The sequence below is a fragment of the Eriocheir sinensis genome, chromosome 58, assembly GCF_024679095.1.
Source record: "Eriocheir sinensis breed Jianghai 21 chromosome 58, ASM2467909v1, whole genome shotgun sequence".
Taxonomy (NCBI): domain Eukaryota; kingdom Metazoa; phylum Arthropoda; class Malacostraca; order Decapoda; family Varunidae; genus Eriocheir; species Eriocheir sinensis.
The window spans coordinates 9,562,743-9,582,803 of NC_066566.1; the positions used below are offsets into that span (position 1 = coordinate 9,562,743).

General features: G+C 46.7%; 1 protein-coding gene across 1 annotated transcript in view; it reads left to right on the plus strand.

Moving 5' to 3' along the window:
* Positions 1 to 9,106: 9,106 nt before the first annotated feature.
* LOC126985136 (TATA element modulatory factor-like) overlaps positions 9,107 to 20,061 on the plus strand; it is an 80,342-nt gene continuing 69,387 nt past the window's right edge. The window contains exon 1 of the mRNA XM_050839689.1: positions 9,107 to 11,389. Coding sequence (XP_050695646.1) covers positions 9,965 to 11,389 — 1,425 coding nt within the window. The 5' untranslated portion in view covers positions 9,107 to 9,964. The remainder of the gene's footprint in view (positions 11,390 to 20,061) is intronic.

The window sequence follows — 20,061 nt, forward strand, 5'->3', positions numbered from 1 at the left end:
TCTCCTCCTTATTCTTCTTTCTTTGATATCTTCTCAAACCCCTTTCTCTCCCTTTCTCCTCTTTTTACTTTCATCTCTCCTCGTTTTCTCTCGTTTCCTCCCATTTTCTTTCCTTTCCCTTCTTTTCTTCTCTCCATACACATATTTTGCATTCTCTTTCTTTTCCTTCCCCTCGCCCACGTGACAGGAAGGTGTGTGTGTATGTGTGTGTGTGTGTGTGTGTGTGTGTGTGTGTGTGTGTGTGTGTGTGTGTGGAACAGCCTGAACTGACGTGGGGTGACGTGACTCGTATGGGAAGGAAGGAATGGAACACACACACACACACACACACACACACACACACACACACACACACACACACACACACACACACACACACGGGAGGATGTTGACGGATAAGAACCAGATGTGGCTCCTCCTCCTCCTCCTCCTCCCCTTTCTCCTCCTCCTCCACCTGAACCTCATCTTTTTTCCCCTCAAGTCTTCCTCTTCCCTCCCTTTTATTTTATTTTTTTATTTTTTTATCTCTCCTGCCTTCCTCTCTCCCACCCTTCCCTCCCTCTGCACGCACACTTGTCTCTCCCTAGTAGTTTTCCCTCATTTCCTCCCTCTTTTTCTCCTTCCTCTCCTCCGTCCTCTTCCTCCCGTCCTTCCATTTTCATTGCACGCTCTCTCTCTCCGGTGGTCACAAGATTTAATTAACTATATATTGATCCCGGTCAACATGTCGCTACCTTGCTGTCATTTTGCTCATGGTGTCGGGTAATAGTAGCTGGGCAGGGTCGGGCGAAGTGGGAAGGAGTGGGGTTATGACGGGGAGAGGTGGGAAGGCTTTGCTGTTTTGGGGTTTGCGGGGAGCAGGGAGGGGTGGGGATGTGACGGGGAAGGGTGGGAAGGCGTTGTTGTTTTGGGGTTTTGAGGGGGAATGGGGAGGGGTGGGGATGTGACGGGGAAGGGTGGGAAGGCGTTGTTTTGGGGTTTTGAGGGGGAATAGGGAGGGGTGGGGTTATGACGGGGAAGGATGGGAAGGCGTCGTTGTTTTGCGGCTTTGAAGGGAATGGGGAGGCGTGGGGATGTGACGGGAAAGTGTGGGAAGGTGTTGTTGTTTTGGGGTTTTGAGGGGGAATGGGGAGGGGTGGGGATGTGACGGGGAAGGGTGGGAAGGTGTTGTTGTTTTGTGGTTTAGAGGGATAATGGGGAGGGGTGGGTCATAGAGGAGATTAGTTGGTTTCTCTTGAGCGTTTTTCACATTCACGGTGCAAATACCTCAAAGTATCACAAGGCTTGCAAAACTGCCTAGGGAAATGGCCAAGACCTCTGTGAAAGCCTTATAATATGTGTGTGTGTTAAGGGTCATATTTTTAAACATTTCGTCCGGCTTTTCTAGGAGTTGTGTACATTTCCATGGGTAGTTTTATGACCCTGGTGGTAGTTTGACCCTTCTTCTGTACCGTGAAGATAAGAAAACACTCATTAGAACCCGATTGATCTCCTTTTCGGGCTTTGGAAGTAGTTGATGTTAGGTATGAAAGCGTTTGACAGTACTGCAAGAAGCCCCCAAATGTTTAAGAATATGAGCCCTGGATGTTATAAGAGGTGGTGGAGGATTAAATGTTGGTGGTGGTGGATGTGTTGAAACAGTAAATGGTTGTGGTGTGTGTGTGTGGGGGTGGGGAGTGAAGGTGGTGGAACAGTGAATAACGAGTGGAGGAAATATAAGTATTTTCTCGGTGTGACGGTGAGTGACCTGGTGAAGGGACTCGTGACTCGCGGAGGTGGTGGTGATGGCGCGTGAAGGTGGGGAGGGAGATGGTGCATGGAGGGGCACAGTGTATATGTTGCGTGAAGGTCGTGATGTCGGCGGCTAAGATGACGATGTAATTGTGTACTGTGCTGGGAGAGAGGTGTGACAGGAGTCTAATTAGATTACCTTAGTGGTGGTGGAGTGGCATTAACGACGGTTGCTGGTGAATTAGGTTTTACGCGTGACTGAAGTATATTCTAACCTGGTAGCAGCGGGGATCCTGTTTCTTAATGGTCCCTCTAAGCGAGAAAAGTGAGAAAAAATCACCACTCACACAAACCATTTCATGATATATATCGAAGCATTTGTGATCAGTTTATGTATCATCTATTTTGGGGGGTTTAAATCATGGCACAAATTTGGCCCGTCGCTGCTACCGGGCTAATAACTATTTACAAAGGGCAGAAAGCGTACGCCATGCCTTTAGGACAACGATCTTATTGGAGGTAGAGGATCGGTGTGTGGTTGCATGAGGTGATTTAACCCCTTGGCTGCGGATTTCCTACCAGAAGACATCACCAAGCTACAGGAGTGGATAAAAAAAGTGGCTTCTACAATTCAATGAAGAAAAATGTAAAGTCCTGCACCTTGGGAGGGGATATCCAGCACACCGATACCACATGGGAAACACTCCATTATCCACCACAGAGGCAGAGATAAACCTGGGACTCTATGTTACCAGGCTACCAGTGAAGGCGAAATCCGTGGCAATCGCAGCGGACGGTTTAAAGGGTGATGGAGATGGTATTAAGGTGAAGAAGATGGAGATTAAGGTAACTGCAAGGAGGCGTGGTTGAGGAAGTGAGTGCAGTAGTAACCGGAGAGGCAGTGGAAGTTAAAGAAAAAAAAGTTGAGTGGAGGGACGGGGGAATGACATTGAGGTGCAGGATGTAATTCAGGGATCTGTTGAGTTTGAGTGACTGGGCGAAATAGGTTGATATTATAAGACAATATCGCGTCTCACATTAACAATTTATAAAGAACAATTTCTAAACAACAATTTCTAAATGTAACTCAGGGATCTGTTGAGTTTGAGTGACTGGGCGAAATACTATGGTTGGCATTATAAGACAATATCGCGTCTCACATTAACAATTTCTAAAGGTTAAAGAGGGGGTCAGTCGAGTTCTAATGAGTGTTTCCTTAGGTTCATGGTACAGAAGAAGGGTCAAACTAACACCAGGGTCATAAAACTACTCCTGGAAATGCCCACAACTCCTACGAAAGCCTTGTCAAATGTGTGTTGCCTTAGGTTCACGGTACAGAGGAAGGGTCACACTAACACCAGGGTCATAAAACTACTCCTGGAAATGCCTATAACTCCTACGAAAGCCTTGTCAAATGTGTGTTTCCTTAGGTTCATGGTACAGAAGAAGGGTCAAACTAACACCAGGGTCATAAAACTACTCCTGGAAATGCCCACAACTCCTACGAAAGCCTTGTCAAATATGTGTTTCCTTAGGTTCATGGTACAGAAGAAGGGTCAAATCATTCCTGAATGTTTTTTTGTCAAATATGTTCTTGGGCGAAATATGTATAAGACGCCCCATCTCTACTTGGGGTCGTATTACAAGACATTTCGCCGCCGAAGAACACATATTTGACAAGGCTTTCGTAGGAGCTATTGGCATTTCCAGGAGTAGTTTTATGACCCTGTTGCTATTTTGACCCTTCCTCTGTACCGTGAACCTAAAGAAACACACATTACAACTCGACTGACCCCTTCTTCGACCTTTAGAAATAGCTGATGTGAGAGGCGAAAGTATCTCGTAATACCGCTCTTGGAGTATAGCGTGACGGGGTGACAGAACTGAAGATGGGGATCGGTAGGGCTCTTGTGGTGGTGGTGGTGGTTCTGCTCTATAGATGGAAGACAAGGTGGTGGGGCACTTGCGGGACTGACAGAGGGGCCAAAGGAAAGGAGTCGAAGGTATAGCGAGGGGGTACTGACTGGGCTGATAAGGGAACTACTGATGGTTGGTTGGGATGGCAGGTTACCGGCACTGTTGGGGGAAAAAAAAGACATGGTGACGGGTTCTTAGCGGAATGACAGAGGCTGACAGGTCATTGTTGCCGAGGTAATGGTGACGGGGCAACGACGGGGTATTGGTATTAGGCGTCTTTGTGGGGACGCTGGCGGCCGGGTTTTGGTGGAGTCGGTGGGTTGGCGGTGGAGACTGGTGCAAGGGCTGGTGACGGTACTGGCGGCAGGGCGACGGGGGACCATTGGTGACGTGGGCACTGGTGGCGGACCTCCTCTTGACATATATCGCGTGTGTCCGACAGTCTCAAGTGTGATAGCCATGAGAGAGAGAGAGAGAGAGAGAGAGAGAGAGAGAGAGAGAGAGAGAGAGAGAGAGAGAGAGAGAGAGAGATTAATTTCAAAGTTAAAGTACAGGGTGGGGCAAATCAAATGCCCGAGTTTTGATAGGCTATTAGGAAAAGTAAAACAATACTTACAGAATTATTTTTTGTTTTATTCGAATCAGTATACAATGCCGTTTGTGTGATCACTTTTTGAAGATGGCATCAGGAAGATGGTGGCCATCTGTAGCGATGCACTGTTGAAGGCGATGTCTGAAGTTTTCTGCTGCTCTTCGGCACATCTCAAGTGGTATTGCCGCTATTTCCTCCCGAATTCGCATCTTCAGTTCTTCCAAATTGTGTGGCCGACTTCTGAACACTTTCTCCTTCAGATATCCCCACAGGAAGAAGTCGCAAATGCTCAAATCAGGTGAGCGTGGGGCCACTGACATCACCCTCCGAGAGACCAGGCGTGCTGGGAACATCTGTCGCAATTTGACCATTACAACTTGAGCAGTGTGGGCTGTTGCTCCATCTTGTTGGAACCAGATGTCTCCAAATTTGTTTCCTCACTTAATTCTTCCAATTTCGGTTCAAAAAAGTCTTCCAACATCGCAAGATAACGTTCAGAGTTGATGGTGACAGATCTTCCATCCTCCTCAAAGAAATAAGGCCCAATTACCCCAAATTTGGAAACTGCACACCAAACAGTAACTTTAGGGGCATGGAGCGGTCTCTGGTGAAGTTCTCTTGGGTTGTTTTCAGCCCAATAGCGATAATTTTGCTTATTCACGTTTCCAGAAAGGTGGAAGTGGGCCTCGTCACTGCTGAAAAAAGTTGACGGTTAGGGGATGCGGTTCAACATTTCCTGGCAGCAATTCCTGCGATTTTCAAAGTCAGTAGGCTTCAATTCTTGAACAATCATTATTTTGTATGGATGGAACGATAAATCGTAACGCAATATCCGCCTGAAAGATCGGTTAGATATGGCCAATGCAAGTGAATGCTTCCGGGCAGAGCGTGTTGGTGACTGTTCCACAGCTGCTTTAACTAAGGCCACATTTTCTGGCGTTCTTACCGTTTTTGGTCTTCCATTACCCCTAGGTCTTCTTGTGGAACCAGTTTCTTCCAATGCTTCAATCCAACGCCTGATTGCCTTGCCATCAGGGATGGGACCATGACGTGGAATGTTGAAGTGCAGGCGGAAGGAGCGCTGAGTGGCGACGACAGAACGGCCATTTTCGAGAAACGTGCGCACTGCAAAGCCGCGATGTTCTCCCGACCAAGGCATGGCTGCTTCTGAAAACGGCGGTGTTTGTTGGTCGCAACGAGACCACACACATCTTACCATCATCACTACAGCCGTTGCTCGCGCCTTTCAAAACTCGGGCATTTGATTTGCCCCACCCTGTATAAACTCAGCTTTGTTATTATTAAATCTAACAATTATAACAATCGTAAATTATTAACGAATAATTAGTAGCAGTAGCTGGTGCTAAATACATCCCACAATTTACTGAGTCGTAACATACAGTAAAGGAAGAAGCAAGGACGGAAATCAGTAAAGGAAAAAGCAAGGAAGGAAGACTGTAAATGAAGAAGCAAGGAAGGAAGACAAAGTAAGCATTTGGATGAATTTTCCCCGCGCGAACTGGCAGCGGTCTCGTGGCTCCCGCTTTGGCACCTCATACTTGTTCATTAAAGCACTGCATATGGGAAACAAGCATTTATATCAGTGGCTTGAAAAAGTGATATTCAGTATTTGCGCTTCTATATTTTGGCATTATACAAGTTTTTATAAGAGGATATTTTTTTGTAGTAATGTTTTATTTTGGTTGTCTATATCTTGGGCTTTCCTTGACATCTTTACTCCCCTTGTATTTAGGTGTGTGTGTGTGTGTGTGAGAGAGAGAGAGAGAGAGAGAGAGAGAGAGAGAGAGAGAGAGAGAGAGAGAGAGAGAGAGAGAGAGAGAACTAAGTATACACTCACAAATATACCTACATGATTGAATAAGCCTCGGAGCAAATATGTATCCAGTCTAAACGTTGGGTGCGGGGCTACAGCTTTTATCACCCATCACTGAGCCTTGCACGTCATTAAGCTTGCCTCGTCGCCAGCCTTGACTCCCTTCCTGACGTGCTCCACCTCACACCCACTCCTTCACGGCCAGATATAGCTCCTCTATCTACTCCTCCACCTCCCTCCTCCACCGCCACCACCACCTCCTCTTTTCCCTTCTCTGTGGCCATGTGACTCGTATTTCTCTTTTTTTCCAGTCTCACTTATTTTTTCTTACTCTTTATTTCTCCTTCTCTTCCTCTCCTCCATTTCCGCTGCCGCCTCCTCGTCTTCCTTCTTTTCTTCTTTTTCTTCTCCTCCTCCACGTTTTTTCTTTCTCCTCCTCCTCCTCTTACTTATTTTCTCTTCCTCTATTTCTCTTTCTTTCCTTCTCTTCCTCTCCTCCATTCTGCCGCCTCCTCGTCTTCTTTCTTTTCTTCTTTTTTTCTTTTCTCCTCCACGTTTTTTCTTTTTTCTCCTCCTCTTACTTATTTTCTCTTATTCTATTTATCTCTCTCCTTCTCTTCCTCTCCTCCATTTCCGCCGCCGCCTCCTCGTCTTCCTTCTTTTCTTCTTTTTCTTCTCCGCCTCCATGTTTGTTCTTCCTCCTCCTCCTCCTCCTCCTCTTTTTATTTTGTCTCGCCATCGTACCCTCCTAAGCTTGGCACCCTTGGCACCCTTCTCTCTCCCATTGGCTCTCCATGGTCTGACACTTGGGGCACTTCTCTTTCTATAATCTCATGTCTTTGTCCAAGTGCCTTTGATTTTTGGTCTTTCCCTTCCTTCCTTCTTTTGCTTCTATTTTCTCGCGACCATCAACTATCTTTAATATAACCCGATACCTCCCTTCCTTCCTCTTTCGCCCCTATGGCTTTTTGCTCCTCCCGCCCCACCCATACATGTCTTTCCTCTGCATACCGTCAGTCATTTCCTCCATACCACGAGGCTGTACTTCCCTTGCCCTCAGAGGACTGCCTTTCATTACTTTAATTTCTTGCTAAAAGCTGGCACTCTCCTGATCGTCGTCTTTCCTTTTACAGTCCCATTCTCTCTCTCTCTCTCTCTCTCTCTCTCACCTTTCCCTCTTCCTCTTTCTCCTCCTCCATCCACATAACATTGTCTCTCTCTCTCTCTCTCTCTCTCTCTCTCTCTCACCTTTCCTCTTTCTCCTCCTCCATCCACATAACATTGTCTGGTTCTCTCTCTCTCTCTCTCTCTTCTTTCTCCTCCTCCATCCACATAACATTGTCTGGTTCTCTCTCTCTCTCTCTCTCTCTCTCTCTCTCTCTCTCTCTCTCTCTCTCTCTCTCTCTCTCTCTCTCTCTCTCTCTCACTCTTCCTCTTTCTCCTCCTCCATCCACATAACATTGTCTGTTCTCTCTCTCTCTCTCTCTCCTCTCTCTCTCTCTCTCTCTCTCTCTCTCTCTCTCTCTCTCTCTCTCTCTCTCTCTCTCTCTCACATGTCCCTCATCCTCTATCTACACCTCCAACCACATAACAGTGTCTGTATCTCTCTCTCTCTCTCTCTCTCTCTCTCTCTCTCTCTCTCTCTCTCTCTCTCTCTCTCTCACCCCTTTCCCCTTTCCTCTTTCACCTCCTCCATCCACATAACATTGCCTCGTGGTAGTAGCCGTATAAACAGGCCCCTCAGGTATTCGGAAGTGCCTGTGGTGCCCTAGGTATGGTGCCACGCAGGGCCACCACGCTGAAAAAAGAAGTGAGTACAGGGAGGGAGGAAAGAAAGGGGAGGGGGTTAAGCAAGGTAGGGGAGTGAGCAGTAGGAAGGATAGGGGGTAGGGGAGGGCAAGTACAACAGGAGAGAGGGTAGTGAGATATATTGGCGGGCAGAAGAGATAGGGCAAGAGGAAAGACTGTAGGAAAGGAAAAAATGGAATAGAAGAGTAAAGATTGTAGGGGAAGAGATAGGATGAGAGGAAAGACTGTAGGAAAGGAAAAAATGGAATAGAAGAGTAAAGATTGTAGGGGAAGAGATAGGATGAGAGGAAAGACTGTAGGAGAAGAAAAAATGGAATAGAAGAGAAAAGATTGTAGGGGACATACTGCCGGAGGACGAGGGTGACCAAAAGAGAAGGAAGAGTGAGGGGACGGTTCGGGTGGGAGAGGTAAAAGGAGAAGGGTTGAAGTCTAAACGAAGGGACTGAGGAGGGGAGGTGTCGGGGTAGGGGCAGAGGAGCAGATTGATGTATTGATAAACTAATGAGCTTCCCACACAGTCATCTTTATTCGCTGCCATAGACTCATATGATCACACTCCTCTTTCTGCACCGCCTTATAAATTTGCGTCACACACCTGTCCCTCCTCTCAACACACACTTGTCTGTACACGGCACTTACTTCTATGATGCCATCGGTCACCTGTCAGTCCTATAAACACGCATATTCGCTTTACCCATCTGCTCCTTAGTGATTGTCAAAACTCATGTCAGACACCTGTAAGCCTCGGTCACTTCCGCACCTGTACTTTCTATAAACACGTAGATTCGCTTTACCCATCTGCTCCTTAGTGATTGTCAAAACTCATGTCAAACACCTGTAAGCTTCAGTCACTTCCACACCTGTACTTTCTAATCCTGCCGCTGCTTTGTGTCCTGGTCCAGATCATGCGCCCTACCGCTCATTAGCATTCTCCGTAGCTTCGTGAGAGTAAAGGGGGAAGGAGGAGAGAGGGGGGGAGGGAGAAGGAAATGATGGTCAATGGTTATGGTCGTGGGGGAGCCGAATGATGATGATGATGTATGTTGTAGTATGCGTGGTGGCAGCGTGGTGGGTGGGTATGGTGGTGGTGGTGTAGGCGTATCCTGGGCGTATGGAAGGAAGATCGGTAGTGGTGGTGGCAGCGGCGTCGGCGTCGGAGGTGGTGGTGGAATGTGCATGGTGGTGAGGGAGCAGGATGGTGGTGGCAGGCGAGGTGGTGTCAGTGCATGGTGGCGGGGAGGCGCGACGCTCCCCTCGTGGCCCCGCTGCCCCGCCTCCGCCGCCCCCTTGCCCCGGTGCCGCCCACAGTGCCGCCCCTGCCCCGACGCGCTCACCACTGTCGCTCCCCCGCCCTCACCTGCCGCTGCTTCCTGAAAGGGGTTCATTGGTGCCTCGTGGCGGCGGTGGTGGAGGTATTCTCGTGGGTACTGTGTGGAGGTGCTCTGTGTGCTGGGATGTGACGGTGTGCTACTGTGTGGGGACGTGACGGTGTGGCGGTGACGTGCATTGTGTTGTTTGTGTCGTGACGGTGAGGTGCTCGTGACGGTGTTGCGGTTTGTTGTGTTTGTCGTCGACTGTTTGGTGATGTTTGTCGCTTCACCGGCGTGGTTATGTGAAAGTGTGCTGGACGGACTGACTTATGGACGGTCAGACGGACAGGGAGGAACGCGGGCATGGAAGTTATAGGTGTGTTTTGTGGATGAATTGTGTACCTGAGGCATGCGACGGACGGACGTCACTTGTTTTAGCGTGGCGAGTGTTGTGTTGTGTTGGTCCCTTCACGTCACATCACATGCAGGACCTACCAATCAGGTTGTGTGGAGCTGAGGCGCTGACCTGACCTGCTGGGGGACGTGGTGGGGTGGGGCTTATGTATCGGGTTCAGCGGGTTCCCAGGTGGCGAAGCAACAGTTCTGTATTTTGGAAAATAACTGATGTGTGCAGCGTGTGAATTAGTGTGACCAGGTCAGGCGGTGTGGCGTGACCCATGGTTGTTTAGTCAATATTCCCTCGCCTCTCGCTCGCTGACAAGACACTCGATTCGACCCTCTCGTCGACCCTCACCACGCACAACACGCGCCATGGATAAGTCCTACTCTTCAAGGTTCATGCGAGGCGAGTTGGGCTCGGGTATGCCTGGCGCCGGCAGCAGCAAGACTAGCCGGTTCTCCCGCTACTCAGGCGCCCACACCACTACCGGCCTGGACCGCGTGGCCGCCCCCGCCGCCCACGAGATGTCATACACGGCGCGCAAATACTCTTCCCCCACGTATACGTCGGGTGGGCAGCGGCGGAGCGGCAGCCAGGAGCAAGAACGTGCTCGGGGCAGCCAAGAACGCCTGTCGTCAGGGCGGGGACTCACTTCCGACCAAGGCTACTCCTCCCGACGCGGCAGCTCGGGTACTGACCTCCTCCACTCCACCTCATCCTCTTCATTCTCCAGCCTCAGCTCTGCTTCATCGGCCAAGGCGGCGGCCAGGTCATCGTACGGCGGCAGTCCTTACAACAGGACTTCCTCAAGCACCAGCTTCGTCTCGGCCTCTAAGCCGGAGCAGACTGCTTACGGGGGCCGCCACTCAAGCGACCGTGATGGAGAGTCTGAAAACAAGTACTCCAGGGTAAGCAGTTCTGCGGACCCCTCCAGCAGACAAGGGAGTAGGCAGGACACCCCGGAAAGCACCGCGCGAGGCCGGGGTGACGAAGCGACCCCCACCCACAGCCAGCCGCCGGTTTCATCCTTCATCACGGGTTACGCCACCCTTGAGCGACGCAACAACCGCAGGAAGAAGGATTACCTCATAGACCGTAAGAGTGCTGACCGCGTACTGGACACCTCGTCGTCCTATGCGTCACTTGAGCGGCGCAGCAAGTACGGCCGCACGTACAGTTGTGATCTGCCTAGCTGCAGGACCACCCCAGTCAAGGACTACACCAAGGAACTCTACTCCAAGTACTCCAGTGCTGCACGAGCCAGCACCACCAGCAGCCTTGCCAGCAACAGCAGTACCAATTACAACAACTACAACTCCAAGAACTATAACAACAATAACAACAGGAGCAACGGTTACAGTAACACCAACGGCGTCATGAGCAGGTCGGAGAAGACTCGTGCGCTGAGTCCCACGAGCAGCGAGGGTCGTGGCGGAGGGCAGCAGCTGGAACGTGAGCGGAGCCCCTCGGTGCGGGCCATCTACGAGGGCCTTGCGCGGATTAATCAAGCCCTGGAGAAGCATAGCCCCAGCACCCTCCCCAGCACCACTAGCTCCAGCAGCACTTGTAGCAGCACCATACCAACCCCTCCCCCGCCTCCGACCCTGTCGTCGGCTTCGTCATGCCCGAGACGAAGACGCGATGCTCACAACATCAAGGCGGCGCTAGCAGCCCCCGGTACTCGAAGCGGAAGTTGCACCAAAACACCTCGCACGCGCGTCAACAACTTCGCTCCGACGACCGAGAAAATGTGCATCGAGAAGCAAATGAACCTCATTCCCGATATAGAGATTCCGGTGAGTGTGTGTGTGTGTGTGTGTGTGTGTGTGTGTGTGTGTGTGTGTGTGTGAGCATTATGAATGGCGCGTCCCATGAGCCAGGTGGTGTCCAGGAAGCGACGGTCTCTTGGCTGCAGCGGTGACAAGTATTTCAGTTCAGAACGGGAGTAGGGGGGTGAGTTAGGGGGAAGCGCCTCCCCCCTAGTCTTCTGCCCCTCTTCCCCCACTCCCTTCCTTCCTCCACTCCCCTTCTTCCGTTCCTCTCCCTCCCTTCCTCATCCGGAGGAATTTAGACAGGTGGGGCAGGCTAGGGAGTTGGAAATGAAGAAGGAAAGAGAAATTTAAAATTGAAATAGTGCCTCTCTTCCTCTTGCCCCTCCTTCCTTTTCCCTGCCAGTGGTGTGAGCAGCACTGAAATAAGTTGGAGAAGAATGGACTTTAAAAGGAGGGAACGTCAGTGGTATATAAGAGAGGGTTGGGAAGAATGCTACTTATACCTACAATGGATAGCGTGGTCATGATGGTGTAGAGAAATGTACTGCTACACACGGATGGTACACTTTTGAGGGCGGTGTAGAGATCGGTACGCGTGGGGAGATGTAGAAGAGGATGGTATACGAGAAGATGCCTAGGGATGGAGTGATCATACAAAAGGGAGAGGAGCGAGACCGTGTGTGGATGGGGCAAGGAAGGATGATATGGTGAAGGGGGAGCCGCGCCGCGTCAGCCCTATCATAGAGAACGCGGCGTGCCTGGCAACTGTTGCAGCTGGTCCAGAGGCTGGCTGGCGGGCTGTTCGGCTGGCCGGCTATTAATATCTGGGTGGCGCTGGGCGTAGGCGGGGGCGGTGCGACGGCGTGTGAGGGCGGGGCGAGGCGGGTCCTGCGTAATGACAGCTGTCGGAGGGCGGGAGGGTGGGCGGCGTTTTCTTGTAACTCCCGATTATTAAAGGGTAAAAAAGTGTCTTAAGCGTAAATTATAAGGCAAGCCAACCCCTCGCAGTAAAATATGAGACTACTCACGCAAGGCTGCATAAATTGTTCCTTTAAGACGCTAAACGCCTTGACCCATTGTAGTGTTTGGCATTTTTAAAGATTTATTTTTTTCCTCCCTGTGCATTGTACACCGACAATGGTCAGTTGTTTAAAAGAAAGTAACAGATGGCAAATTACCTATTATTACCTACCATTCATACGTTACCGGAAGGAGTCAGGAATAGATAGGCAATCAACAAATAAGTAAATAAACAACTTTTTTTTTTCTAAGCACAAGGCCTAAACAGCTACCATGGTGACGGCTCAAAGTCGTGATATTTTTTTTTTTTTTTTTTTTTTTTTTTGTGTGTGTGTGTGTGTGTGTGTGTGTGCCCAGCGCCGCCGCCTTGGGGTTTCTGGGTTAGCGTGAGGTTTGCCACAGACACCACGCTGTGTTCCACGGGCCCACGATGTGCTGATGCTAATGTATATTTGTCGAAAGAGACGTTTGCGGCAAGACACGTGGAGTAAGTGCGGTGTGTGGTGCTTTGATGTACTACCGTATTTAACAGCTTGTAAGACGCATCTTTTTTTCCCAAAAAATTTCCCTGAAAATCACCCTGCGTCCTATAAGGTCAAGGCTCAGCTTTGGGTTACTGATTAGTCCGTTTCATTCCGTCTGTCCACCAACACAGCGGGAATTTTGATGGATGTGGCACCTGCGCATTTCTAGTTCGTGAATACGTGAAAATCAACTGTTGTTGTTTTGTTAGGCTCTTAATCCATCGTTGTATATGATTCATTTTAACTGGGTGAAGAAATATCTTAAGAGGGTGTTTTGTTATACTCGTTCGTTTTATTTTAACGGGGTGCGGTTTTTTTTTTTTTTTTTTTTTTTTTTTTTTTCTCCATCCATCGTTCTGACATGGGCGTGTTGTGCATGTCGGGCGTGGAAAGGTGTGTCAAGAATATCTTCGTGTGGGAGCCAGAATTAACTCGTGAGAGCGTGATCTGAGGAACGTGACGGAGGAAGTGATCAAGTGTGGAGCAGGTGGGCGGAAGGGGGGAGGGGGTGGAAGTCTATATATAACCCGCTGTACTATAGTCAGACCCATCACTTTGTCCTGTAGAGTCGACACCAGCTACTAGAAACGCTGCTTTTACTTAACATGCATTTACAGCCACGTTATTAAGTTAAATTTATCTAAAGTTGCCTTAGCCTCTGACAGTCTTCCTGGCGCTGTGATGTGTGACCTGAAAATATCGTTTATCTCGTCCGTGAATTTGTGTGAATTTCCATCATTTCCTTCTTTTATTACTATTATTACTTACCACAAACGTGTAATCTTTTCCATGACTTTGTGTGAGTTTCCTTAATATTAATCTGATCATTATTATCACATACATTACAAATCTGTACAAACAAAGATATCCTAGTTCCAAATATGTCGCATCCTGCCAAGCATCAGATGTAGCTGCCCTGCACTTCATACTTGCAGCGTGAAACGTCAGCGCGTTCTTTAAATATCTCGCCTGCACCAGACACAGCGCTCATGTACCGCTGTGTAAGCTCATTGTTACGCCTCCCCATCAGCGCGTGTTGAAGATTTCGCATACCAAGCTGTCTGGTACTTCCTGTGCCCTGCGTCGTAATGCATAGGTTTATTATCTAACGTTAATCATATCACGTGACAGGAGGCGTGGGAGAGGTGTGGCGGGGTAATGGGTTAGCAGTAGTAATTAGGGGGTGCCGGGATGAAGGGAGAGAGGGGACCGAGTAATGAGGTGCGGGGCGGACCAGAACATTGATTTCAGGACCAGGATGAGAGGTGAGAAGAGGTGAAAACTTAGGGATAAAAGGCAGGGTGAAGTGATGATCAGATTAGGATGAGGGGAGGGGTGGTGGAGGGAAACAAGGTGGGATGGCATGATAGCTGGATAGGATAAGAGGAGAAAGGTGGGATGAGAGGTGAGAAGAGGTGAAAACTTAGGGATAAAAGGCAGGGTGAAGTGATGATCAGGTTAGGATGAGGGGAGGGGTGGTGGAGGGAAGCAAGGTGGGATGGCATGATAGCAGGATAGGATAAGAGGAGAAAGGTGGAGGGAAGGAGGGGAGAAGAGATGAAAGGTAAAGGATAAAAGGCAGGGTGAAGTGATGAGCAGGCTAGGATGAGGGGAGGGGTGGTTGAGGGAGGCAAGGTAGGATGACATGATAGCTGGATAGGATAAGAGGAGAGAGGTGGAGGGAAGGAGGTGAGGGACGCCCTATTTTTAAACATTTCTGCGCCCAAGAACACGTAATTTACAAGTCTTTCATGGGAGTTTAGTGCATTTCCAGGGGTACTTTTATGACCCTGGTGGTAGTCTGAGCCTTCTTCTGTACCGTGAACCTAAAAGAACACTCATAAGAACTCGATTAACCTCCTTTTTGGCCTTTGGAAATAGTTGGTGTGAGGGGTGGGAGCATCTGACAATACCAACCTATGGGCGTGACAGATGAAGGACAGAGCGGGAGGGAACTCGAGGCAGGGAAGGAAGGGGTATGCAATGAATGGATGTGGCAGGGCGGATCGAGGTACAGGGATGAGAGGCGCGGGGGCAGGGTTTAACGGTGCACTTTTTTATTTATTTATTATTATTATTATTATTTTTTTTTTTACAGCAAAGGAGACAACACAAGGGCACACAAAAAAGGAAACAATAATAAAAAAAAAAAAAGCCCGCTAGTTGTTGCTCCTGTAAAGAATCCGAAGAGGAATGGCAATGGAGTTCACTTGTTCTGTTCAATGTCTGTTTATATATTCATTTCGATATTGTCTTCATGCGTTCCTGTCTGCGTGCCTTTCTGGATATCCCTGGTTGTATACACTAATCACGGCAGTACTATTAGTGTTCTTAACCCGTCCGCTGCGATTGTCACGGATTTACCCTTCACTGGTATCCTGGTAACACATAGGGCCAGTTTCACAGTTCCCCATGATGGGTTAGTAAGCTCCCAAACCAATACCAGAAGCTTCGAAATTTCCATGTATAGTGTCTGGTGTTTATATTTAAGTTCACAAATTTGATGAAACTATACAGGAAATGTCTTGTGTATTTAGTGTGGCATCGAAGACCTCACCATTTTGGATTGTATGGGATTCTATAGTTTGGTTCGGGCTGTTACGAAGACACTGTGTTGGACTGTGAAATCGGCTCATAGTCCCAGGTCTTTATCTGCCTCTGTGGTGGATAGTGGAGTGTTTCCCAAGTGGTATTGGTGTGCTGGATATCCCCTCCCAAGGCACAGAACTTTACATTTTTCTTCACTGAGTTGTAGCAGACACTTTTTGATGCATTCCTGTAGCTTGGTGAGGTCTTCTGGTAGGAAACCCGCAGTCAAGGGGCTAAAAGAGATCATTCATTTATTTTAGGGTTAAGGCCAAATCCCCTTATTTGTGTAGCGTGATGATCTGAATCTATGTGTTTTGGTTATCTTTCCAAACTTTACATATACAGATAGATGAAATAATGTAAGCGTTTGGTGATGTTGCGTGGCGGGGCTCGGCGTGGTGTAGAAAATTAAGCGGCAAGTTCTTATAACGTGATGATCTGAGTCTATGTGTTTTGGTTATCTTTCCAAACTCTACATATACAAATAGATGAAATAATGTAAGCGTTTGGTGATGTTGCGTGGCGGGGCTCGGCGTGGTGTAGAAAATTAAGCGGCAAGTTCTTATAACGTGATGATCTGAGTCTATGTGTTTTGGTTATCTTTCCAAACTTTACGTATAGAGATAGATGAAATAAAGTAAGCGTTTAGTGGCGTGGCGTGGTGTAGAAAGTTCAGCGGCAAGTTCTTATTATATTCCTCCACGTCTCAGCGCGCCTCGCCTCTTGGCATACTTTTGACGAACACACTAATTAACCTCTCTCTTTGTTTTTGTGTTGCAGGTGAGTGTTGCGGGCTGTGGTGCGTGAAGGGCCTGGACTCGGTCGTGGTCTTGGTTTTAGTGTGAGTTGACCGGTGGTGGATGTATGTACTGACTATTATACCAAGATGTTTTGTGTTAGTTGTAGTTTTCTAACATTTTTAAGAATAACGTCACTGCTATGCACATCATCATCACGATTGGCGCATGGACGTTTATCTCGTCCGTGAATTTGTGTGAATTTCCATCATTTCCTTCTTTTATTGCTATTAATACTTACCACAAACGTGTAATCTTTTCCATGACTTTGTGTGAGTTTCCATCATTTCCTTCTGTTATTACTATTATTACTTACCACAAACGTGTAATCTTTTCCACGACTTTGTGTGAGTTTCCTTGATATTAATCTCATCATCATTATCACATAACCACAAATACTCATCATGTCCTTGGTTTTGTGCTTATTGTTCTCATGTTGCTTGCTGGTTTTATTATGCTGGTTTATTGCAAGTATTTAGCTTTTCCAAGGTTTTTAAAACAAATACTCCTCTTTTGAACGTTGACCTGCATGATTAACCCGTCTGCTGCGATTGGCACGGATTTGGCCTTCACTGGTAGCCTGGAAACACATACTCCCAGGTCTTTCTCTGCCTCTGTGGTGGATAGTGGAGTGTTTCCCATGTGGTATTGGTATGCTGGATATCCCCTCCCAAGGTGCAGGACTTTACATTTTTCTTCATTGAATTGTAGCAGCCACTTTTTGTTCCATTCCTGTAGCTTGGTGATGTCTTCTGGTAGGAAATCTGCAGTCAAGGGGTTAAGAAGCTCTCTACCTATTCATATTTCTCTATCTATATCCTCTTATCAGTATTATCTATTATTATCACAAATGTTTACCTTTTAGATATTTTGATGAAAACTTAGCTGCCATTTACGGTTTGCCCATTATTTTGGCCATATAAATATCCATGATTTTTTTTCTGCGATGGGGAGGAGAAGGAGAAGGAGGAGGCGGCGTTTTCTCCTACGATGGGGAGGAGGAGGAGGAGAAGGAGAAGGAGGAGGCGGCTTTTCACCTTCTCAGTTTTGTTATGTTTTTCTATATCAGGAAAAGGTCACACAGCATTCATATTCAGAAACTCACTCACTGGCTGCCAAGAGGAACCATTAATAAAGACTATAGACAGGCTATTGTGTGGCTGCCTGCATCTATACCCGCCTATATAATGAGGGAGAAGGGAGTGTAATAATAGGTTGGTGGGCTCGTATATTAATGGGTGGTGTGACTAATATCCCAAGGCTATACCATTTTTTTTGTGCTAATGGTAATAGTCTTAACCTTTATTTCTTCAGAACACGCATCAGCCTATTATTATTATTATTATTATTATTATTATTATTATTATTATTATTATTATTATTATTATTATTATTATTATTATTATTATTATTATTATTATTATTATTATTATTATTATCATCATCATAGGTAGAAAATATTGTAGGTTACGTATGTGTGGCAGTGGATGGTTGGTATTGTTGGTAGGGGAAAGCAGGGCACCGGTTTGACAGTTTAACCTAACCTAACCTAACCTAGCCTATTATTATTATTGTTATTATTATTATTATTATTATTATTAGTAGTAGTAGTATTTGTTGTTTTGTTTTTACACGATGGCTGCTACTGTTGTTATTTGGTGGCGATAATTTTTTCTTATAATTAGCCGCGTCTCATCCAATATTAATATCGCTGTATAAGGGGTGACACGACCGTAAAGGCTTCGGTGTAAGTAATGATCGGACTGTGACCTGTGTGGCGATTGACTGCCGCGAGGGAAGGAGTGTCCCGTGATGGCCGAGGTGCCGAGAGAGAGAGAGAGAGAGGAGAGGAGAGGAAAGGAGAGGAGAGGAAAGGAAAGGAAAGGGGAGGAAAGGAGAGAAGAGAAGAGAAGAGAAGAGAAGAGAAGAGAAGAGAAGAGCAAAGGAAAGGAGAGGAGAGAAGAGAAGAGAGCACGTAACTAAATTTAACGAAAAAAAATCATGTAAAGCTTTCGTATGCCCGTATTTGTTTTCAGTAGCTCGCTTACCAACAAATTAAGGCTCTTCCCCACTACTGGCAACCTGGCAAACACAAACACACCAGCAAACATATAAACAAACAGTCGTCACCTCTTCCCCTCGTTCCCTCTCTTGGATCCCCCCTGAAAACACACACACACACACACACTGCCTCAAGTCTCCACGTATCTGCCCTTTATACTGAATACAGTTTATGTACATGAATGGGGATGAGAATATTTATATGATGGTAGTAACAATGATACCTCAAATACTATTATTCTTATTAGTGTTATGAAAAATAACTACCAACATGGTTTACATCTCGATTGGGATTGTTTCACGATTATACTTTTTACCACTACCAGACTGAGGGCAGAGATTGTAATAGTAAAGTCAAATAATCATCCAACGCGCAGACTACTGTAGCCTACTGTAGAATGTTTATCATTCGCCTGTGCTGAGTCTCCGGGAAGTTGTGTATCTCTAGTTTTCTTGGATCCGAGTAAACACAGACGTTTTACAAGGTAATGCGAGATACCTTCAGGAATCACCTTTCGATATATTCGATTCAGGTTAATTAGACTTTTTACGATCATGTAGTCGTTTAGGAGACGGAAAATTCCAAGAGAAAGATAAAATAAAGTATGTTTTAAACTTAAATATAGGAGAACCATGGTTAGCATATATGCCTGATTATTAGACTCGTGACAACAAACTGCCCTGTAAAACTGAAGTGTGGCATAAATAATCGACCTAGAATCAGAGAGAAGTGGGACAAGCATTCTACACATTGACAGTAGTTTGTTTTATTACCACAACTCAGTTTTTCATAGTAGTGTTTACCTGATAAGTTATAATTGGAAAGGTGCGTACGATTTGGCGAGCATCACCTCCATCATTTGATCGAACCAAAGGCGCCTCAACCTACACCACTAATCGGCAAGATGATCACCTCCCCGCCGCTTCAGCTCACCCGCCGCCACAGATTATCCTAATACCGGCCATCAAGACAATTATCTTCCAATATAGAAAACAATACTTGAATATAATGTGAAGGAGAACTGGATAAATTTTATGCTGACGGCGCGCACACACACACACACACACACACACACACACACACACACACACACACACACACACACACACACACTTATTCGTGGATTTTCTTAATTAAAAGGGGAGTAGTGATGTCAGCAAATATTTGTGTTTCAGACAGTTTTGGAATGAACTATATTTTTTAACAAAACCCGCATGCATAACGTAACTTATATATTGTGCACGGTATACATAAAAAAATTATAAGCAGTATATTGTATATGTTTGTTTACACACACACACACACACACACACACACACACACACACACACACACACACACACACACACACACACACACACACACACACACACATATTTACATCAAACGTTTGAGTGTAAATAAGACATGCATTTTAACAGAATTTATTTTCAAAATAGAAAGCTTCCAAATCGCTTATATATTTTTATCCTATTGACAGTGTTGCAGAATAATAACACATATTTATTGGTTTGTTATATTTAATAGGAAAATTTAAATCTCGAAAAATATGTATATACAATTTACAATAATATAGGACGAAAGAAATACGAGAACCAAAAAGATGAACAAAAAACAAGGCTGGACGGCTGTACGAGAGTTGCATGTTTCATTGTCTTCCTGTCCTCCACTACCTTCACCTTTTCTTACCTGCCACCTTGTCAC